We start from the raw sequence: 19209 nt of genomic DNA, 5'->3' as shown, positions 1-19209 counted from the left end.
TTTCCAGCAATAGACAAAACAAAATTCCAACAGAATGTACCTATCAAACGAAACAAGTACCAAATCCACACACCCAACTCTTCACTAAGGGGTGAGTCACTGAGGGGTAGTAGAATGAGACAACGAACGTGTCCGAAGTGGAGGGGTGTACATATGTAGCGAATGTTTGCCGATGTGCACACACATGGTATGCTTGTGTGTCAGATAAGCGCAACTTGTGGCTATAAATGCGGGGTGTCTGTGCGACATTCGAGAGTCAACCGGGCCACCATGACGGCGTCACGACGTCTGCATCTGCTGCTGTGGCTGATGACGATGGCAGCCGCAGCAGCCCTGGCAGAACCCTTCACCGCAGACAATGCCCTGGCCCAAGAGCACGGGGTCTACAGTCTGATTGACGAGGAGCCCAGCCAGCTGACCCTAGTGCACGCCGTAAGTTACCCATCATCATAGTACTGTATATACAAGTGATTGACAGGACCCTCGTCTCGTCTGCTGATGGATGCAAATCGTCATTACTATTATATCGAATTGAATTAAGTCAAATTGGGTGTCAGAATTTTCGTTGTTTTAAAACTTCTTCAAACTGCCATTGAGAGGGTTGTAGTTATACTTCGATGCTTTCATTCAATAGTCGTGATCCATGTATAAGTCACAGTGAAATTATATAAAAACGTTCATAACCAGTTACATTTTCAGGGTTGGTTGTATTCATTTAAGACTAGATTGTTTGGGTTGGTATTATTTAAGGGTCAGGATAGGTTAGGTTAAGTAAGGGTTGGCCCTATTCATTTAAGATTGGGTTAAATTTATAGAGTTAAACGTGGTTAATTCATTGTTGGATATATATTCACTTGAAATATGCTTTCACTGTAACATATGTACATATATAGAAAGTGTGATTAAAAATGATAATATTTGAGGTATATTAAAAGGAAATTTAAAAATGTATGTACATATAATTCTCGGAATTAATTTGCCTTAGACGATGTTTGATATGAACTGAAACCAATTGAATAAATAAAAAAAACTTACTGATTATAATGCTTCTTGGAAGTTAAATATGCATTGACGATGATTTATAAACATGTGTAAGTTTTGTAGATTAAATTAAATGAAGTTTTTTTTTGGAACATCTTGAACGATGTGTATTTGTTTATATTAAAAACTAAACTATATAATAATTATAGATAACGATAACTAGACTTAGACTTAAAGACTACCCATTAAAATTCTCAATATGATGAAAATTTCATGTTACGATAACGATTGAATAGGGTGCATATTTTAAGGAATATTTCAATAATTTCGTTCAACAAAAAAATGTTGGTAACCAATGATATATGCAGTATAATATTGTCAAATTCAATTTTAAATAATTAAAAAAAGTCATAACGATATTTGATTCAATGAATATTGTGGATAAGTAGAATATGCATTTCTTTTTAATATCATATACGAATATATGTATGTACATATACATACTATGTACATAGTTGAATTGTATCTTCCAGTTGTAATATACTTTGACTAGTTGGAATATATTCCGTCTAACCTGGTACCAACTACCGTTATAGTTTAAGTGTAACCCACGTAAGTTGATTCATGTGGCGAATTACATTCCAACTGGTCAAAATATATACAACTGAAAATACAATATATTTTGACTAGTTGGAATATATTAGGTCTCGGTCTCCGTGACGAGACAAAATGTTAAATTACAGAAAACGCAAATATCGGAAGGCAAAGATCGAAAATCGAAAGATCTTAAGTAGAAAGATCAAAAAAAAGGGTGCGTGGTAAACGGTACATACTCACTTAATTTGAGCGAGCAGGATACAACAGGAACAACAGGAACAGGCTTTTCCTCCCGTATTCTGCGCGCGCACATTAATACGGGAGGAAAAGCCTGTTCCTCTTGTTCCTGTTGTATCCTGCTCGCGTAAATTAAGTGAGTATGTACCGTTTACCATGCACCCTTTTTTTGTTGATCTTTCGACTTAAGATCTTTCTATTTTCGATCTTTGCCTTCCAATATTTGCGTTTTCGGTAATTTCACATTCCGGCCCGTCACGGAGACCGATTTTGACTACTTGGAATATATTCCGTCTAACCTGGTACCAACTACCATTATAGTTGAAGTGTATTTTTCTCAATATATTTTGACTGGTTGGAATATATTCCGTCTAACCCACGTAAGTTGATTCATGTGGCGAATTACATTCCAACTGGTCAAAATATATACAACTGAAAATACAATATATTTTGACTAGTTGGAATATAAGAAAACATTAGAATACAGAAAATATACAAAGAAAACAAGAATACCGGCCAAGCCTTTCCAGGTATCATTGAAAAAAAAATGCATTGAACATGGGTGGTGTAATCCATGTCATTAATTTGTCAACGTCTATAAAGACTAGTTTACACCGAAATTTCTGAATTTATAACCAGATTGTAGCTTGGTATTTAGATTGTGAGCATTACATTTTAACAACAATGAAGAAGATTGAACTAGTTTTGGAAAAATACATTCATTAATAGACTTATTTTGTTTATTTTATATTGTTCCAAGATATATAAGAGAGTCTAAATAAACCTTTACAAAACTCAAAATCCTTGGCGGTAGTTATCTAGGATTAGCTGTAATTTTTGTACCTGCTTTCTTTTGCAATGATTCTAGTTGGAAATGTTGGCGAAATTTTCAGCGTGGCGGACTTTTAACAGAAAATAAGTCAGCATTCAAAGGGTTAAACATATTCTTAGAGTTGTCATAATACGGTACTCATTACTTAAATTCTAAATCATTCATAAAAACATCAGAACTGCTATATGTTAAAGTGTATTTGCGCTTGTAGAGATATAATTTACTAGTTGAATTGTATTCGAATAAAACGCCAGTTGGAATATATTACAACTGAAAGCACACTTCGGCTGTGACATATATGTACAATATATGTATATATATAGGGAACTAATAAAATAACTAAAATGGTCAGTTCAAAATTAAGATTAATGATCAGTAATTTATTAAATATGTGATCAGTTAAATAATATAAATGATCAGTAAATATTCATTTTTCGGTCAATAATTAATTAAATAAGTGATCAGACAAATAATATAAATGATAAGTAAAATCAAATAAATTATAATTTTTGACAGTTGGATTATAGCGCGTCGTCCATCTTGGATCTTAGCAGCCAACACTTGTTTATTTAAGGGTCAGGTTAGGTTAGGTTAAGTTAGGGTTGGCCCTATTCATTTAAGAGTAGTAAGATTAGAAGTCCAGGAAAAAAGCGAGAAATCAAAACACCAGTGAATGTCAAATTTTATCAACGGCATATGGCAACATTGGCTCTACTTCATCTGTCAGAATGCGTCGTTTCATTGAATAATTGATCATGTATTTTAAAATCTTATCATTTCGTTTTATATACTGATAATTTTGATTTAATTTCTGCTCACATTATTTAAATACATATCATTCTATTTAATAACTGATAATTTATTATATTCACTGATCGGTTAAATACAGGCCTAATATATACATACATATATATAGATAATCAATTGTGTTGAAATATTCGCTATAGTATTCGATGTTACGATATTCGTGCCAAATGTCGCATTTGGTCGCTCGTTATCGGTCAAAATAGTTTGCAAAACATTTAATGCAATTACACCGACAATTAATAATGTCGCTCGTAATATATTTTTATCGATCTTAAAGTATCATAGAACGAGTACTTTAGATTATACAGAACAGGAAATTGTAAGTTTGAAGGGAAGTCGACGAAGGAAATTTTGCATATTTCGACAATTTGGCATTTTGATAAAATTGAAAAAAAAAATAAAGTGAAACTGATACCCAAATGTGGTTCGATTCGGAAAAATTTGAACAATGAAAAAAAGGCATAAAGGATGTGCGAATTAGAAACGCAAATTTGAACAATTGACATACATAGTTCCGTTTGTAACGAAGTTGATTTGCTCTGATTCGATACGAACGATACATGTTACGATTCGGTCAAATTTCTTCGAAGGGTGTGTGATTTTTACACAATTTTTAAATTGAAATTGCTGAATATCTATGTAAACGACGTATACATATTTTTATAGGTAGTCAGTTTCATCATTGGTGAAAAAAAAAAAAAAAAAAATGGAAGGTCAAAACAATTGTAAAATGCTTATTTTGATTTTGAAGCAATTGCCACATTATTATTTTTTGTTTATTCGTAATTAAATTTAATGCCACTCAAAGCTGAATTACAGCGAACGAAGTTTACAATAATTGACAAGATTTGAGAGGCATATATGTATGTATAAACCAGCAGCTGAAAATGTTGATGAAAGACTTTTAAAAACATACCTCTTCTATAATTTGTATATATAAATTTATTTTTTTGAATAAAAATACTCCTACCTTACTACCGCCATCTATGTTTGAAACTAAAAACTGGATAAACGTCAGGCACTTTTCAGAAATTCAAACTTCAAACGCGTCTAAAACGATATTTTTTTCTCCATCGTAATGGCGGAGGATACATTTACTTATATTGATGACTAAATTGAGCAATATTGCAAAGTATAAAAACGATCGGATAAGAGGAAAATTTTTTCCTGAATTGTAATCGTAAGTATAAAAGAGGTAAAAGCGAATAAAATATAAATTTATTAATTAAAAACGATTGCATAATAGCTGAACCCGGCATGCGTTGCTATGCCACAATAACGCATGCAATTCCCGTTCCCGTTTCTCGATGTGTTTCGACAAGTGAATGTTTCAGTTTCAAATTAATACTTGATCATCAAATTAAATTACACTAATGATAATTTGACGGAAAAACGCAAGCGGCGAACACATTTGAAATTATTCAACTGTTTGTTTATTTTACCTCTTTTGTTAAAATTTTATTTATGAAAATATTTCGATACACGAACTGAAAACTTACAAAAAATAAAAGTCAAATTTTACCGACCGCTATTCGCACGAACAATGCTGTATTTCTTGACCAAAATGCAATGTGAAACTGAAACGAAATGTAATTGGCCTAGCATGTACATTCTACGGTGACCGGAAAAATGCACTCGAGATAGTTGCACTCTCGAGACATCCAAACTTTCAAAGATGCTCAAAGAGAACTAACGCAATATAATTCTACAAAAAAGCGACAAGGGGTATTCGGATGTTATCCGAGGGTGCTAACATTTTCTGTGTGGAATTATATTGCGTAAATTCTTTTTGAGCGCCTTTGAGAATTATGACTTCTGCGCTACTATTCAGTGCAATTTAGTGCACCTTTCCGAGAACCATGTAAGTTTTTTGCTCGAGTTTTTAAGCTTCCTATATGCATGTATACTACATATTACATAAGATTAAACCCAAATAGCTTTAGTTTTTGCAAAAAAGCATTTATACAATGTTCGTATAGTACCAGTGTAAATATTCGAAAACGAACGGATTACTGGAACAATCGTTTTTCACGCCACGTTTGGGAAAATGGATGGAAAACTTATATATTTCCGTTCCACCGTTCATCTGATTAGTCTTCATAGTAAGAACGGGCTATTTTTGTCACTAGGAAAGAATTATGTACATATGTACGCGGACGTAAACATTTTGTGACGATACTTTTGACAGTGACACTGTGCTCTGTGTGTATACAATGAAACGAACCTGTGACATTGTTCTCGTCTCGTTCGACCTTTCGAAATTGATATTAATGTGATTGAATCTAATCGACAATTAACCCGTTGCATAGTTTAACCCTTAAACTGACCCTCAACTTGGCTCTCGATACATTGGCGAAGTGCATACATAAATGTATATTAGTTACATTAATGACGATAACAGATACGCGCTCTATCCAAGTGACAGATTACACTGTTCGACACGAAAAATGGTTCCGATACGAGATATGACTTTTCTTATAGATCTATGCCCAGTAAACACGAATCTGGTAATAAAAAATGTTGATTGGCTCGAGATTCGGAGATATATGTACATATGTGTTTTTTAAATCGCGCGAATTTTCTATATCTTGGTGTTGTTCGGTCGATGTCTCAAAATCTGTCAATTTCCTGTTCAAAATGAATATTGGAATCTATAATCGGGTATTTTATCTTTCATTTGTAGTACTTTTCAGCTTTCAAATCTCTCTAAGTAGTCGTCCAGTTCAAATCAAAAGTACGTATTTTCACTTGGGATTTTTTCCCACTGTTAATGCTATTTTATATTGATGTTTTTCTATTGAAACATGTTTATTGGGATAGTGTTCTGGCCACACTATTTTTTTGTTTTCGTTTAAAAGGGTTAATTGAGTCGTCTAGTTCCAAAACCCGGTATCTGCATATTTGGTCAAAACGGAGATAAAAATGTATTCCGATTTTAGGAATATTTTCACACAATACTGTATACTTGAATTCTTTCTAAAACCAAGTTAAATGACTAAAAAAAATATTTAAAATCTTGTTTTGTTCCAAAGAACGGCAAGAATTCTCTCTGTTTATTTTAATTAACGGCAAAACTGCCGACAGCCAATCAGAACACTGCATATGGCAAGATGGCGGCCATTTCGGCCGGTTACCAGTGTGCAACTGTCATTCCGCATTTCCTTCGTAATTGCTGTTATCATGGACGATCTGTCTCGAAGTATTGAAAAAAGCCAAAGATGGAGATACAAGAAAGAAAACAATCCGAAAGAAATCGTGAGCAAAGGAACGGAATCGCCGTGAAAGGACAACTCGGGAACAAACACCGGCAAAATCGTTTTCAAGTCTTAATATTTCATTTAATCTCAAAAATTTTCCAAAACACTGAATTGCAAAATAACTTTAAATCGTATATCTTCCATTAAAATAAATCTTTGTAAATGAAATCTACTAAGTTGTGGCAGAAAAACTGCGTTTACCAACAAATGAGTGAAATGCTTTTACCGGGTTTTGGAACTAGACGACTCAATTGGAAGTGTGCTGAATTTTAAATCGGTAAAATTCCGAGCTAAAAGCTCGTACTAGAATAAAATGAGATAGTGTGTGAAAAAAGTAACTAGGGCTGTGGAGTCGGAGCATTTCAAGAGTCGGAGTCGCAAAAAATCAACCAAAATCAATCTCCTTTTTATTATTTTTTTTTAATTAATAGTATTACGGTACGCGTCAAAATGTCGCATAAAATTTGAACATCGTTTAAATACTAGTGTTGTGCCCGGTGATTTTAACCGGTGGTTTCGGAAAGGAATTGATATACGAATTAAAAGTGGTGTAGTCGGGCCAGGTCGGGGCAAGTCGCCGCCCTGGAACTTTGATTGATATAAACATTGTTTTTCGAGTACAATTAAAACATATTTTGACTAAAATATCACATAAAATTCTGTATTCCAAATACATATTGTGAGCAGACTCTCGATCTAACACTCGATGACCACAATCGAATAATAATCTGAGCACATTCAAAACTTAAAAGACGTTTAATGAAATTTATTGGCTTTTTATCTAAAACCACCCAAAACTTCGAAAGAAAACATTCTTTGAAGTATTGAACATACGCACTTGAGGATAGATAAAATGAGTGAACTCAGCTTAAATGAATAGTCATCTCTAAATTCACATGTTAAAGTTTACATGTACATGGTTTTAGCATTGCTAAAAGGAAATGTTGCTGTTGACACACAAACACGGGTTTCTCAAAATCAAAGATGTTGAAGAGGGTGCATTATGGACGCGCTCTTTTCGTTGTATACAATGACGCACATTACAGCAAACACAAATCCGTGCTCTACTAATACGAATTCTTTGCTCGTAAATTTACAGATTTAAAATTCAGCACACATCCAATTAACCCTTTTAAACGAAAACAAAAAAAAATGTGTGGCCAGAACACTATCCTAATAAACATGTTTCAATAGAAAATACTCAATATAATATAGTATTAACAGTGGGAAAAAATCCCAAGTGAAAATACGTAATTTTGACTTTTGATTTGAACTGGACGACTACTTAGAGAGATTTGAAAGCTGAAAAGTACTACAAATGAAAGATAAAATACCCAACTGTAGATTCCAATATTCATTTTGAACAGGAAATTAACAGATTTTGAGAAATCGACCGAACAACACCAAGATATAGAAAAATCGCGCGATTTAAAAAACACATATATCTCCGAATCTCGAGCCAATCAACACTTTTTATTACCAGATTCGTGTTCACTGGGCATTGATCTATAAGAAAAGTCATATCTCGTCTCTGAAACATTTTAAAAGTCGTCATTTGTCGAACAGTGTTATCATTTGATTTTTTTCATAAATATTTCAACTACCAATATTAGGATACAACTTTGTTTTTAATAAAGAAAAAATCAGGGAGGGGGTCGTAAAAATTAAAGTTCCCGGAAAGATGCACTCAATAGTAGCGCAGTTTCGAGAAATCATAATTTTCAAAGGCGCTCAAAAATAACTTACGCAATAGAATTCCCCAAAAAAAGGTTAGCACCCTCGGATAACATACAAATACCACTTTTTTGTGGAATTCTATTGCGTTATTTCTCTTTGAGCATGTTTGTTTGAGCAAGTTTGGATGTCTCGAGAGTGCAACTATCTCGAGTGCATTTTTCCGGTCACCGCTAACACTAGTCTATTCTGCCGAATCGCTTTTCATTGTGTGTTTAAAGGAAAAAACCTCTTTTAAACAAGACTAATTGCTGCGAAAAGATAAACCACATCCTAATGGGAATGACTTAACTGAGCAAGTGGTGTAAATGATAAATAAATGGTGTAAATGTAAATGAGTCACAGATAATTCATCGGTTAGGAGTAAGATGTAAAAAAACAGACGTACATGGGTTAAGGGCCATCTGATGCGACGTTTGAGGACCGCTGTGGTAAGGCACCTAAAATCTGCGACAAAGTAAGGTCACTTCCAGGTGGCGAATAGCTCCGGTGCGGAAAGGGCGTTTGATGAAAATTAATGTTTTATAAACGAGACGCGAATACAAATTGAAAGATTGCCCGGTGAACTGCCATTGCTACGGCCAATGTTTATAATGGTTTAATGTACGGGCGTGTGTATGTTTGCTGTTCGCAGGTATTTAGGCATGGAGACAGGACGCCGGACGTGGAGGAGATGGAACTGTATCCAGATGATCCCAACATCGCCAACAAGTTTCTACCCTTCGGACTCAAATCACTCACAAATGTTAGTATCAAGAAAATGGATCAACCAGTTATAATCAACCACTCAATTAGAACCTACATACGTACATATACTTGGTAGTCACAACTATCATATATGTATCGCTCATACTTCCAGCATTTAAGATATACATATACAGTGCTGAATGAGTACCGACAAGCTTAAGAAATAAAAATTGCAGGAATTATCATACATAAATATACACATTTATGATATCTTATGTTTTCGCACATGTCGGAAATCATAATGTCAAGAATTCGATTTCGAAAGATATAGCATATGTACATATATTAGAGAGTTTATTTAAAATTGTGTTAGTGGAATATAAGCATGCAATTGAATGCAGAGAATTAGAGATAATATCATGGGGTTATAAGGTTAAATAATTAGTATCAAAGTCTAATGATGTATAAACAAATAAACATTGCATTTTAAATAAACCATTTGGAAAGAATTGAAAATTAACAGCAGTCTTTACAAATTATTGGGAATTTTAAGAGATAAATTAAAAATGCACTTAAAAAGCAGCCCATAATTTCAGGTATGTGAAATGGACAGATCAGTTATGGACATCTCCAAGAGACTTTTAGCTTGGGTTAGGTTTTAACAGGTGACAGTTCTTGTCAAGAAAATAGAAGATTGATATAGCTTCTTCAGTATTCTATTGATTAAGATGTAGCCAATTCAATTTAGTATACTAAAATATCAGTCTTAAAATATACAATCCACAGTTCATTTTTGTTCCGAGCAAGAGCTTGTTTCAGCTTCTAATATATTAGGATGATCATTTTTGGAAGTATTTTAATTTTCATAGATAGATCAAGAGGTCTTGTTGAGCGTCTGACTTTCAATAAAATCAAATTAATCAATGTCAGTATAAGAGTTTGCAACTCAAGTAAGATTAGGAGGGACAGATGAGCTCAATTTGTGAAATGCTTGGACTCCAGTAAGAGTAAATTATAGTAACAATCAAAGATATATTTTAAGATATTGGTAATCCAACTCAATCTAAGACACTGAGTAAAAAAGTATAAAAAACCATATATTTTCAGGAAGGAAAAGCTCGTGAGTACCAAATCGGATTGTTCTTAAGGAATCGTTACGATGGATTCATAAACAGGGTATATCTACCCGAAGAGATCTACGTAAGGACTACGGACTACGACAGGACTAAGATGAGCGCCTTAGCATGCCTGGCAGGTCTGTATCCTCCTGAGAGGATCCAACAGTGGAACAAAGGCCTCATGTGGCAGCCGATACCATACCACACTTTACCATACACAGACGACGATGTTAGTTCTATACACCAAGCCAAACTTATATAAATATGTATGTACATACGACATAACCCAGAAAATTTTACAGATGATGTACTACTACACGTGTCCACGGTTCCTGGAAGCTCGTACCGAGGAGTTGAACTCTCCCCGGTTCCAAACCAAGATCGAGCCCTACAAGGACATGATGGACGTGATGGGATACTACACGGGCAGAAATCTGACGACGCCCGAGGAAGTCTTCTACATCGATAATCTGTTCCAGGCAGAGGTAGGTCACAAGAGTTGGACTAATGGCAAATTTCGCGGTGTCAGAAAAATTTGAAATTCGAAGCGGCACGACTAATTTTGACGTGTCATGGCGATTGCGCGACAAATTGCCGCTTATTTACCGATTGACTACGGGAAGCAGTTCTAAATATATATAATATAATAACAATAACACCGTGAATCTTTACGCTCGATAGCTACTGATGTTCTTTTTTTTATTCATTTACGTGTCTTATTGTAGAAAAACTACAACATTCCTACACCGAATTGGGCTATTCCTATCATGGATCAGATCAAGGAGATGACAGTTATAGAATACGAGCTGGAGTTTGCTACACCGGAATTGAGGAGGATAGCAGGAGGTGAGATTGAACTGTATTAAGGAGTATTTTAGATTGAACTGAATCTATCTCAGCATCTATTTTTAAAAACCTACGAATACTAATTTTGCTTTCTTCATTTTCGAACTTATTTTCTGCTTCTATGGATATTTCTTCAGTTCCGTTTACAGAATAAGCTCGCATGTTTCTAGAAACTTTTTCTGGGTCATTTCATAAGTATTTCAACTATTTTAAGACAATCTTTTCTCATTAAGCAAAATGTTATAATGATGTATCGATTTTTAGAATGAGATTTATTTGATGATATTAAAGTGAAAGGTTAAAAAAAATATAGTACAAAATTATCATATTCGTCTTGCCGTTTCAGGAACTTTGCTACAGAAGATGATAACAGACTCATACAACAAGATCAAAAAGACGTTGAATCCTCAAGGTCGTAAGATGTACTTATATTCAGGACACGAGAATAACGTGGCCGCAATCCTGGCGTGTGCCGGAGTTTTTGAACCGCACCAGCCTCCCTACGGAGCCACGTTCCTACTAGAGCTTCATCATAAGCTCATATCGAATACGTTCGTTTTTAGAGTACGTCTTATTGAAACAAACACATAGCACGGTATACTGGATTGTTTAGTAATTGTATGTAATTCTTTTCCAGATTTTATATTTGAGAGATGCATACTCCGAAGCGGAAGTCCTACGGATACCCGGATGCGATTACTATTGTCCGTTCGAGCAACTAGTCCAATTGACCAAAGACAGTGTAACCAGCAATTTGAAATCAGAATGCGAATTGAAGAATAGATAACGATAGTATTTATAGAACAACGCAAACTCCATGTATTATATTATTTATGAATACAATAAATTATTTTAAATACGTATTATAATTGTGTATTTATCATGTTCCTTTATAATTTTATGTATTTATTTATAAGTAAAAAAATAAACGATAAAATAAAACAATTTTTTTATATTGAATTCCATTGTAAATCCTGCAAATGAGTATAAAAAAAATTGTCTCAGAAATGAATCGACCAAAATAAATAAATAAAATAACTGTAGGAATATAATGTGATCATACCAGCAGAATAGACTTGCGGTTAGCATATAATGCTTTGAACAGAGTGGTCACGGGTTCAAATCCCACCGGTTTCTGCTGGCCAGACCTTGGATTTGTGACTCCAAGTCGATCGTTTTCTATCAGAGTTTGCCAATTTATCTGATTTTCATTGAAACGGTTCCAACTAATTGGCAACCTTACCCATTTCCTCGTAAAATCTCGGATTTCGCTGAAATGTATAATAAAATACTGCAAAGTTGACCATAGATGTCTCTGTGGATATTAATTGATATGTATTTATGTAGTTTGTATCAAATGTACAATGTTTTAGGCCAGGAAGGCGCATTGGGGTTACCTGTAAGGCCTTCCTGGTATAAATTAAAAGATAAAAATAAAAATACATTTAATTTTGAGTGTCACTTTGTGACCGAGTGATGCAAATAAATAATACTTCAAAAACATCGTAGCATTGTAAAAGGCATGTATTTGTATTTGTGGTGAGTTAAAATTTGCAAAAGGATTAAATTAATTAAATTAAAGTCAACACAATCTCATTAGCTTATCATAAAGTAATTTGAATTTTGCCAGCAATTAGAGAAATAACATTATCAAGTAAAAACTACAGACAAGTCTTTGATATTCTGAAGGAAATGAGGACGAACAAAGAGCATTCATGCCTAGGTCTCATTTGAAGGTTGTCATGAATTATTTTTGTTTTGTCTTCATCCGAATGCGTATAACAGAGGCAGTTATGCTAACGATCCATCGCATAATTTTTCACTAGAGGACAAGACAAAAGATCACGATTTGTTTGTTGATGCAATTGTGGGACGTGTGACGAGAAATGTGGTCGGAATTTTTCAGCAAATTAAATGAAAGCCTAAAAACGTCAACATATCAAAACAACAATGGCACAATTCATCATTGTGCAATTTCGCGACTTCAAAGCATTGACCATCGTTTGCTGTGTCGGCGAATTAGTTCTAACCGGGTTTACAATTAGCTCTGATTCATTTAGCACGCATTACTCACTCGGCTGCTCGGGGTTGGTTTGGTTTGGTTTTTGGTTTTAATCACGAGCCACACTTTGAGTCCGGTGGCGTGTCAATTGAGCATAGCTAATTGCGAGATAAAATCAGGCAGCATCCGCGCACAGTTTCGCGGGCGGGCGCACGCTCAAGTCGTCCACTCACCGACACGGACATGGACCTGGAAGCGGAGCAATGAGGACGCCGACGACGATGAGGGGCAACCTGGCCTGCTGCTGCGTCGGCGTCCTCATCGGCTTCGCCATCGTTGGAGGTCTGAACATATAAACCACTAAAAAAAAGTTATTTTTTAAATATTAGCCGAAGATACGAAGTAGTGCTGATTTATTTTACCAATTATTTTAAATGTGCTAAAACTTTTAAGTGAATTCTTGTTATTGATCCAAAGTTTGCAATTAAATGATTTTTATATATACACTAGTGTTGTACCCGATGACATATCATCGCATGGGAGTTGGCATATTAAGTTATTAAATAAAAAAAATTAAAAGGAATTTGTCGCTCCTGTGTTCGATCTGCACGCGGACGTTTTTTTTTCAAATACCCTTTAAATATATTTAATTTAATATTTATATTTAACTAGTGTTTTTACGAGGCTTCGCTCGGTATTTGTAATATAAACAGCTTAAACATGGCCAATCTAATAGTAAACATTTTGAATAGTTTTATGACGAACCAAACAAACATACAAAGTCTCTTTCGAAATTATATATTAGATTGTTTAATATGAAAAAAAGGTAAAAAACACCTACCTACCTGTAAACAATATAAAAATTAATTAGTTAATTAATTAATTAAATAAATTTTCAATAGATGGCGGTAAATTATCTGCCAAGAGGAAATATTAGTAGCAAATAGTATATATAGAAGTATTTTCTTTCGTTATTGTATTCATATATACGTTTTGGCAGAGGTTTAGCTGTGACATACATATGTATGTCGAATCGAAACGATTATTATAGTACGGCGAGCATTATCTCAGACAGACACACACACGGGCAGACAGAATAGCGATATTATATATATATATATATGAAATGAATTAAATTCATATCAAACATTTCTACAATATATGTATGTATATTATGCTTTTATGATATTGAAATTTAGTATCTATGTAGTATCATATATTAAGGGGAATGTTTATTTGTCTGATTAATGTAGAGCCACCGAATTTGGTATATTATATTATGATACTCTGTGTCCACCCTTGATCAAACATCGTCTGAAAACGTTCAATGTTTGACTTTTTTTCCAACTTTCACTCGCCTGAGTAAAGCTAGGCAATTTGGCTAGTACTTAATATTATATTTAAAAACATACATACTTATTTTAAAAACGTTAATACTCTCAATAAACTAATAAAAGTTATATAACAGGGTTTGTTTTACATATGGTCCACATAATAAATGAATCAAGAGATAAGATAATTAATGGTAATAAAATCGAATAGTTTCATAAAGTTAATATGAATATTTTAATAAGAAATTTCGAGTTGAAAACTATACGGAAGACATAATGTACGTCGCATTAAAATGAGTGCTGCACAATTTGCTATCATTTGCCATCACGTACAATTTATTCAATTGAGACTGAAACTAATCGAATATAAACTTAATTCATTTTATGTAATGGATACGATTTGTACAATACAATATGATACTTTCTAAACGCAACCATATAACGAAATATGCGAACATAAATGAGTAATATTCTACGGTGAAAATCGATTGACTGATGTATTTTGGGAAATAGAGCTATGAACAACATTATGTGTAACTTTTCATGATCTATTATATTATATAACCTGTTCAAATTCTATCAAAAGTAATGTTAGAATGTATAATTTATATAAAAGTACATTTATATACATATATATTTTTATTTTTGTCAAAATCTACTCATTGAAACACAATTTCCTTTTTACAATTTATAGCCTTTTTCGGTGTATTTGTGGTGAAGAGGGCAGCGACCCCGGAATTCACGGAATTGAAGCAGCTGCATGTGGTACGATTACTTCATCATTAATTTGTTTATTGAAAAATTGATCGGATATAAACAATAAAAAAATATTTCACTAGATTTTCAGCCACGGCGAAAGAACACCGACAGTCAACGAAATTAAAATATTTCCATTGAATGTAATTCAAAATGAAACTTATTATCCATACGGACTCAATGCACTCACAAACGTAAGAATTAATCCATATATATAACAATACTAAATATAATATATATATATATATATATGTATATACAACACTATAATTTTGAAAAATAGGAAGGAAAAATGACAATGTTTGAAACGGGAGAAATGTTGAGGAAGCGCTACGACAAGTTTATGACGAAGATATACAATCAGGAGAGCTCGTTCATCCAAACGACCAACACGGACATATCGAAGATGAGCGCACTCTTAGTCTTGGCCGGACTGTGGCCGACGGAGCCCGAACAGAAATGGACGAGTTTCAACTGGCAACCGATTCCATACAAGAATTTAGAATTAGACAACGATTACGTAAGTATCGAATTTGAATAGGTGCAGATGAAAAATCACCAGATAAGGGCGAAATCACACAGAGAGGCACGAGGCACGTGTTTTTTTTTTAGATACTCAAGTCATCCCTGAGGCACGCAGTCCCAAAAATCACCCCCTGGAGTGTTTTCGGTGATATTTTGTCCTTGTATTGATATAAGCTTGACAGTGATTGATAACGGCTAATCCCATATTTGAAGAAATGTAGGAGAAACTTGTCGAAACAATAAGATCGTACGAATTAACAATGAACTGGGAACGCCATTTCTTGACTGGAAGCCATGGAGACGTGCTGTGCCGTTCGTTTGAATGTGTTTTCGCCCTAATACAGCAGCGTGGTCTAGTGGTGAATTTTGAATTACTTGATGTTACGAGTTCGATTCCCGCTAAGTCTCGCTGTTGGCCAGACCTTAGTTTGTCAAGGTCGATCGTTTCTTATCAGAATTTGCCAATTTTTCTGATTTTCATTGAAACGATTCCTGTAAAAATTGGCGTTTCCTTCCCAATTTTCTGTTGCGAACCTTTAGTTATTGTTATATCTTAGGTTTCGCCATATTGCTCACCATAGATATCTCTGTAGTTGTTTATCGAACATAAAAATTCGTATTGTTACATGAAAGTTATTCATTGTTATTTATCGTATTAATACGATGTTTGTAATATCTGACCATAGATGTCAGATATTGTTTAGATTTACATGTATCTATGTAATAATTATGTGGAACAGGAAGGCGCATTTGGGGTTTACCTGTTAAGCCTTCCTGGTATATTTGTAAATAAATAAATAAAACCATTTACAGATGCTGTACGAGATGAATTGTCCCAGATATAAGGAAGAAAAGGACATCGCAACAGACATCCACCATCAAAACGCTCTGTTGCCGTACAGAGATTTATTCCGACGTCTATCAGTATTCACCGGAAGTAACATATCGTCTCCAACACAAGTATTGGACCTTTCAAATCTTTTGATATCACAGGTAAGACAGTTAAAACACGCATATAATCGTATAAACCGTTCAATCACATAGGAAATATTCATTTTAGGACCACATGAAGTTGTCAAATCCAAAGTGGCTTAAGAAAGATATGGTGAAGTCACTCAGAGATGTAGTCAAATTAGAGTATAACATTAAATTCCATAGCTTGTTGATGCAACGGTTAAGTGCAGGTATGGTATATGTACATATTCAAATAATAACCTATGTAAATTTAAAGCATTAATTATTAATTTGACTCTTTCATCAGGAACCGTTCTTTATAAAATATTGTCGGATCTTGATGAACAGATTGAAAAGCATAAGAGGGGCGAAAAGGGCATGAAGCTGCAAATGTATTCAGGATACTTAAATAACGTGGCGGCCATCTTAGCGGCGACCGGTGTACAAAATCCTCATCCGCCCAAGTTCGGATCTGCCGTAATGGTAGAATTGCATTACAGACCAGCGCAGAACGATTATGCAATCAAGGTAAGAATAATAATATAACACTTGGAAATAACAGCTTGTAGAGCAGTCAAGATACTTTTCCGTGGTGTGTCTGTAGTGACATATTACTGCCACAGTGGCGCTGTAGTCGCTGACGTGACGTTGATTGTCGAATCATCTGGAGGTTTGAGCCCTATTTACAATAAGTTAGACAGCTTTTAAACCAAACCTGTTTTATCTGTCAATGTCATTCTAAAGCGATGGCCTCGTTTAATGTAAATACTTTTAAAAGGAACCGCCAACATGACTAATAACCATAAACCGCACATAATCAATTGCACATTTTTCACACCAGGTATTAACGTGGAACAACAACATGGCCACAGCTCATCTATTAAGAGTTCCTCATTGTGATATACTATGTCCAATCGAAGAGTTTAGAAAGCAACTTAGTGATATTTTAGTGGCTGACTACGAGAGCGAATGCAAACTAGACAATAACTAAAAAACGCCATCGAAAAAATTACCTGTGTCAATCTTCAATCCGGTTTCATCTCTGGGTATGTTTGAAGAAATGCAACCGAATGCTTCGGCGCCCCAACTTTGACAACTCCGAAGTCGCAAATACTCGGCGATCAGAGCGGCGATGTGAAGATGGCAGCACATGGCCTGTTCATCAAATAGCATAATAACATTCAGTACAAATCATCGAGAAACTATGTAGCATTTTCATCAATTTTTTTATAGTAGTACCTCAGTATAATTAGAGGTTCTGTTATGATGCTGGGCCATCGTATCGAGCCAAGCGTGCCGTAGACGCGGAGTCGCCCTGTACGACACGGACAGTGTGTGTTGTAGTTCTGCAAGTCTCTCCTGTTCAGCTCCCCAGCCCCCACCGCCTCCGCTTCCTCGCACGACCATCTCTTCAGTCGCTATCAAGACGGTTCGTATCCGCCGAGTGAGCTCCTTGACTTCTGAAGGAAAACCTACACGCGATTCGTCCGCATAATCAGTTTGACCTCTTCAATTGATAACTTAATTAAGATTAAGTATAAATATAGCCGTTTACCTGACCCCTTCATAACTTTATCGCTGCTGGCAAAGCTGTTGATGAGAGTGAGGGACTCTTGGAATCGCGAATTGTTCAAGCTGACGACGTTGCCGAGCATTCTCGAAACTGCTATGATGACCTACAAATTATCGTATGTGTGTAGGATTGAGTCGTTTAAACGGTGTATTAAAATATTGAAATATAAAATTAAAGCATACTTGGAGATGGATTCTTGTGAGACCTTTTCGGTGAGTGTGTTCGAAGTTTCCTCTCATCAGAAGATATAACATTGCCGTAGCTTCTTGTCGAAGAGTGATCAGACGACTATCGCATGCTCTTAGTAAGGCGCTCACCAAATTTCCGCACATCAATCCATTTCCTTTAGAATAAAATGTTGAACGTTAAATAATTTCCTACGAGTAAGTACTCTAATATTCAAATTTAAAGATTGGAGCTCATTCAAGGAGGCAGTTAATGTTCTTTAGCTTATACTAATTCCATTGTAGAGAAAAAATCACAATAATTGGCCAATTTTTAAAGATAAGTTATATACTGCTATCGATTTGTAATGGACAAAAGCACTATTGTGGGCACACAAGGTTATCTCAAACCTCAAGTGGTCAATTACTGTGATTTCTTCTGGAGTTTCTATGTACATATCTACTATTATATCTAGAAAATCAGTGTTAAATTTTGCCATATGCTATAAGTTTGTAGAGGGAAAGTGTTTAAGGTGATGTATAGCAGCCTTTACTAGTTTTCCTAGATTGTAATATAATAGTGGATCTGTAGTGTGAGCATTACAAATCATATAGAGATCTAGTCTTTAAGACTGAATATTATCATATTATAATTTAGAATAAAATACTGATATGATTGTAGATAAAAATAAAAATAAAAATGTAAAAAAAAAACAAATTATAATATACTTAACAGTTTTATCGATAATTATAAGCAAAATCTGTACTTAATAATAGTGTTACTTTACAAATAAACAAATATGGTGAA

The 19209-nt window shown here is 34.5% G+C and overlaps 3 protein-coding genes across 3 annotated transcripts in view; 2 read left to right on the top strand and 1 right to left on the bottom strand.

The window, feature by feature from the left end:
* Positions 1 to 19209, bottom strand: part of Ziz (dedicator of cytokinesis protein Ziz) — a 42592-nt gene that overhangs the window by 8930 nt on the left and 14453 nt on the right. The window contains exons 24-27 of the mRNA XM_077429941.1: positions 18420 to 18580; positions 18220 to 18340; positions 17904 to 18136; positions 17678 to 17819 (exon numbers count right to left, since the gene is read on the bottom strand). Of these exons, the coding sequence (XP_077286067.1) occupies positions 17678 to 17819; positions 17904 to 18136; positions 18220 to 18340; positions 18420 to 18580 (657 nt within the window). The remainder of the gene's footprint in view (positions 1 to 17677; positions 17820 to 17903; positions 18137 to 18219; positions 18341 to 18419; positions 18581 to 19209) is intronic.
* Positions 160 to 12014, top strand: LOC143911179 (venom acid phosphatase Acph-1-like). Its single transcript, XM_077429956.1, has 7 exons — positions 160 to 432; positions 9080 to 9190; positions 10240 to 10479; positions 10553 to 10735; positions 10976 to 11096; positions 11443 to 11660; positions 11734 to 12014. Exons 1-7 carry the CDS (start codon positions 163 to 165, stop codon positions 11881 to 11883), a joined length of 1293 nt encoding a protein of 430 aa, XP_077286082.1. The 5' UTR covers positions 160 to 162; the 3' UTR covers positions 11884 to 12014.
* LOC143911180 (venom acid phosphatase Acph-1-like) lies at positions 12055 to 19207 on the top strand. The gene is made up of 8 exons (XM_077429957.1): positions 12055 to 13440; positions 15124 to 15194; positions 15269 to 15379; positions 15469 to 15705; positions 16524 to 16703; positions 16771 to 16894; positions 16972 to 17192; positions 17506 to 19207. Exons 1-8 carry the CDS (start codon positions 13362 to 13364, stop codon positions 17653 to 17655), a joined length of 1173 nt encoding a protein of 390 aa, XP_077286083.1. The 5' UTR covers positions 12055 to 13361; the 3' UTR covers positions 17656 to 19207.

This window comes from Arctopsyche grandis, chromosome 4, assembly GCF_051622035.1.
Source record: "Arctopsyche grandis isolate Sample6627 chromosome 4, ASM5162203v2, whole genome shotgun sequence".
Lineage (NCBI taxonomy): Eukaryota > Metazoa > Arthropoda > Insecta > Trichoptera > Hydropsychidae > Arctopsyche > Arctopsyche grandis.
This window is presented reverse-complemented; position numbering and strand designations above follow the sequence as displayed.

Bases quoted from the DNA above. Each gene is read 5' to 3' on its own strand.
- LOC143911179 (XM_077429956.1), top strand. From the start codon at position 163: ATGTTTGCCGATGTGCACACACATGGTATGCTTGTGTGTCAGATAAGC. The intron at 10,736-10,975 runs GTAGGTCACAAG...GTCTTATTGTAG, and splicing joins ATAATCTGTTCCAGGCAGAG to AAAAACTACAACATTCCTAC. The intron at 11,661-11,733 runs GTACGTCTTATT...ATTCTTTTCCAG, and splicing joins CGAATACGTTCGTTTTTAGA to ATTTTATATTTGAGAGATGC.
- LOC143911180 (XM_077429957.1), top strand. From the start codon at position 13,362: ATGAGGACGCCGACGACGATGAGGGGCAACCTGGCCTGCTGCTGCGTC. The intron at 15,706-16,523 runs GTAAGTATCGAA...AACCATTTACAG, and splicing joins TAGAATTAGACAACGATTAC to ATGCTGTACGAGATGAATTG. The intron at 17,193-17,505 runs GTAAGAATAATA...TTTTCACACCAG, and splicing joins AGAACGATTATGCAATCAAG to GTATTAACGTGGAACAACAA.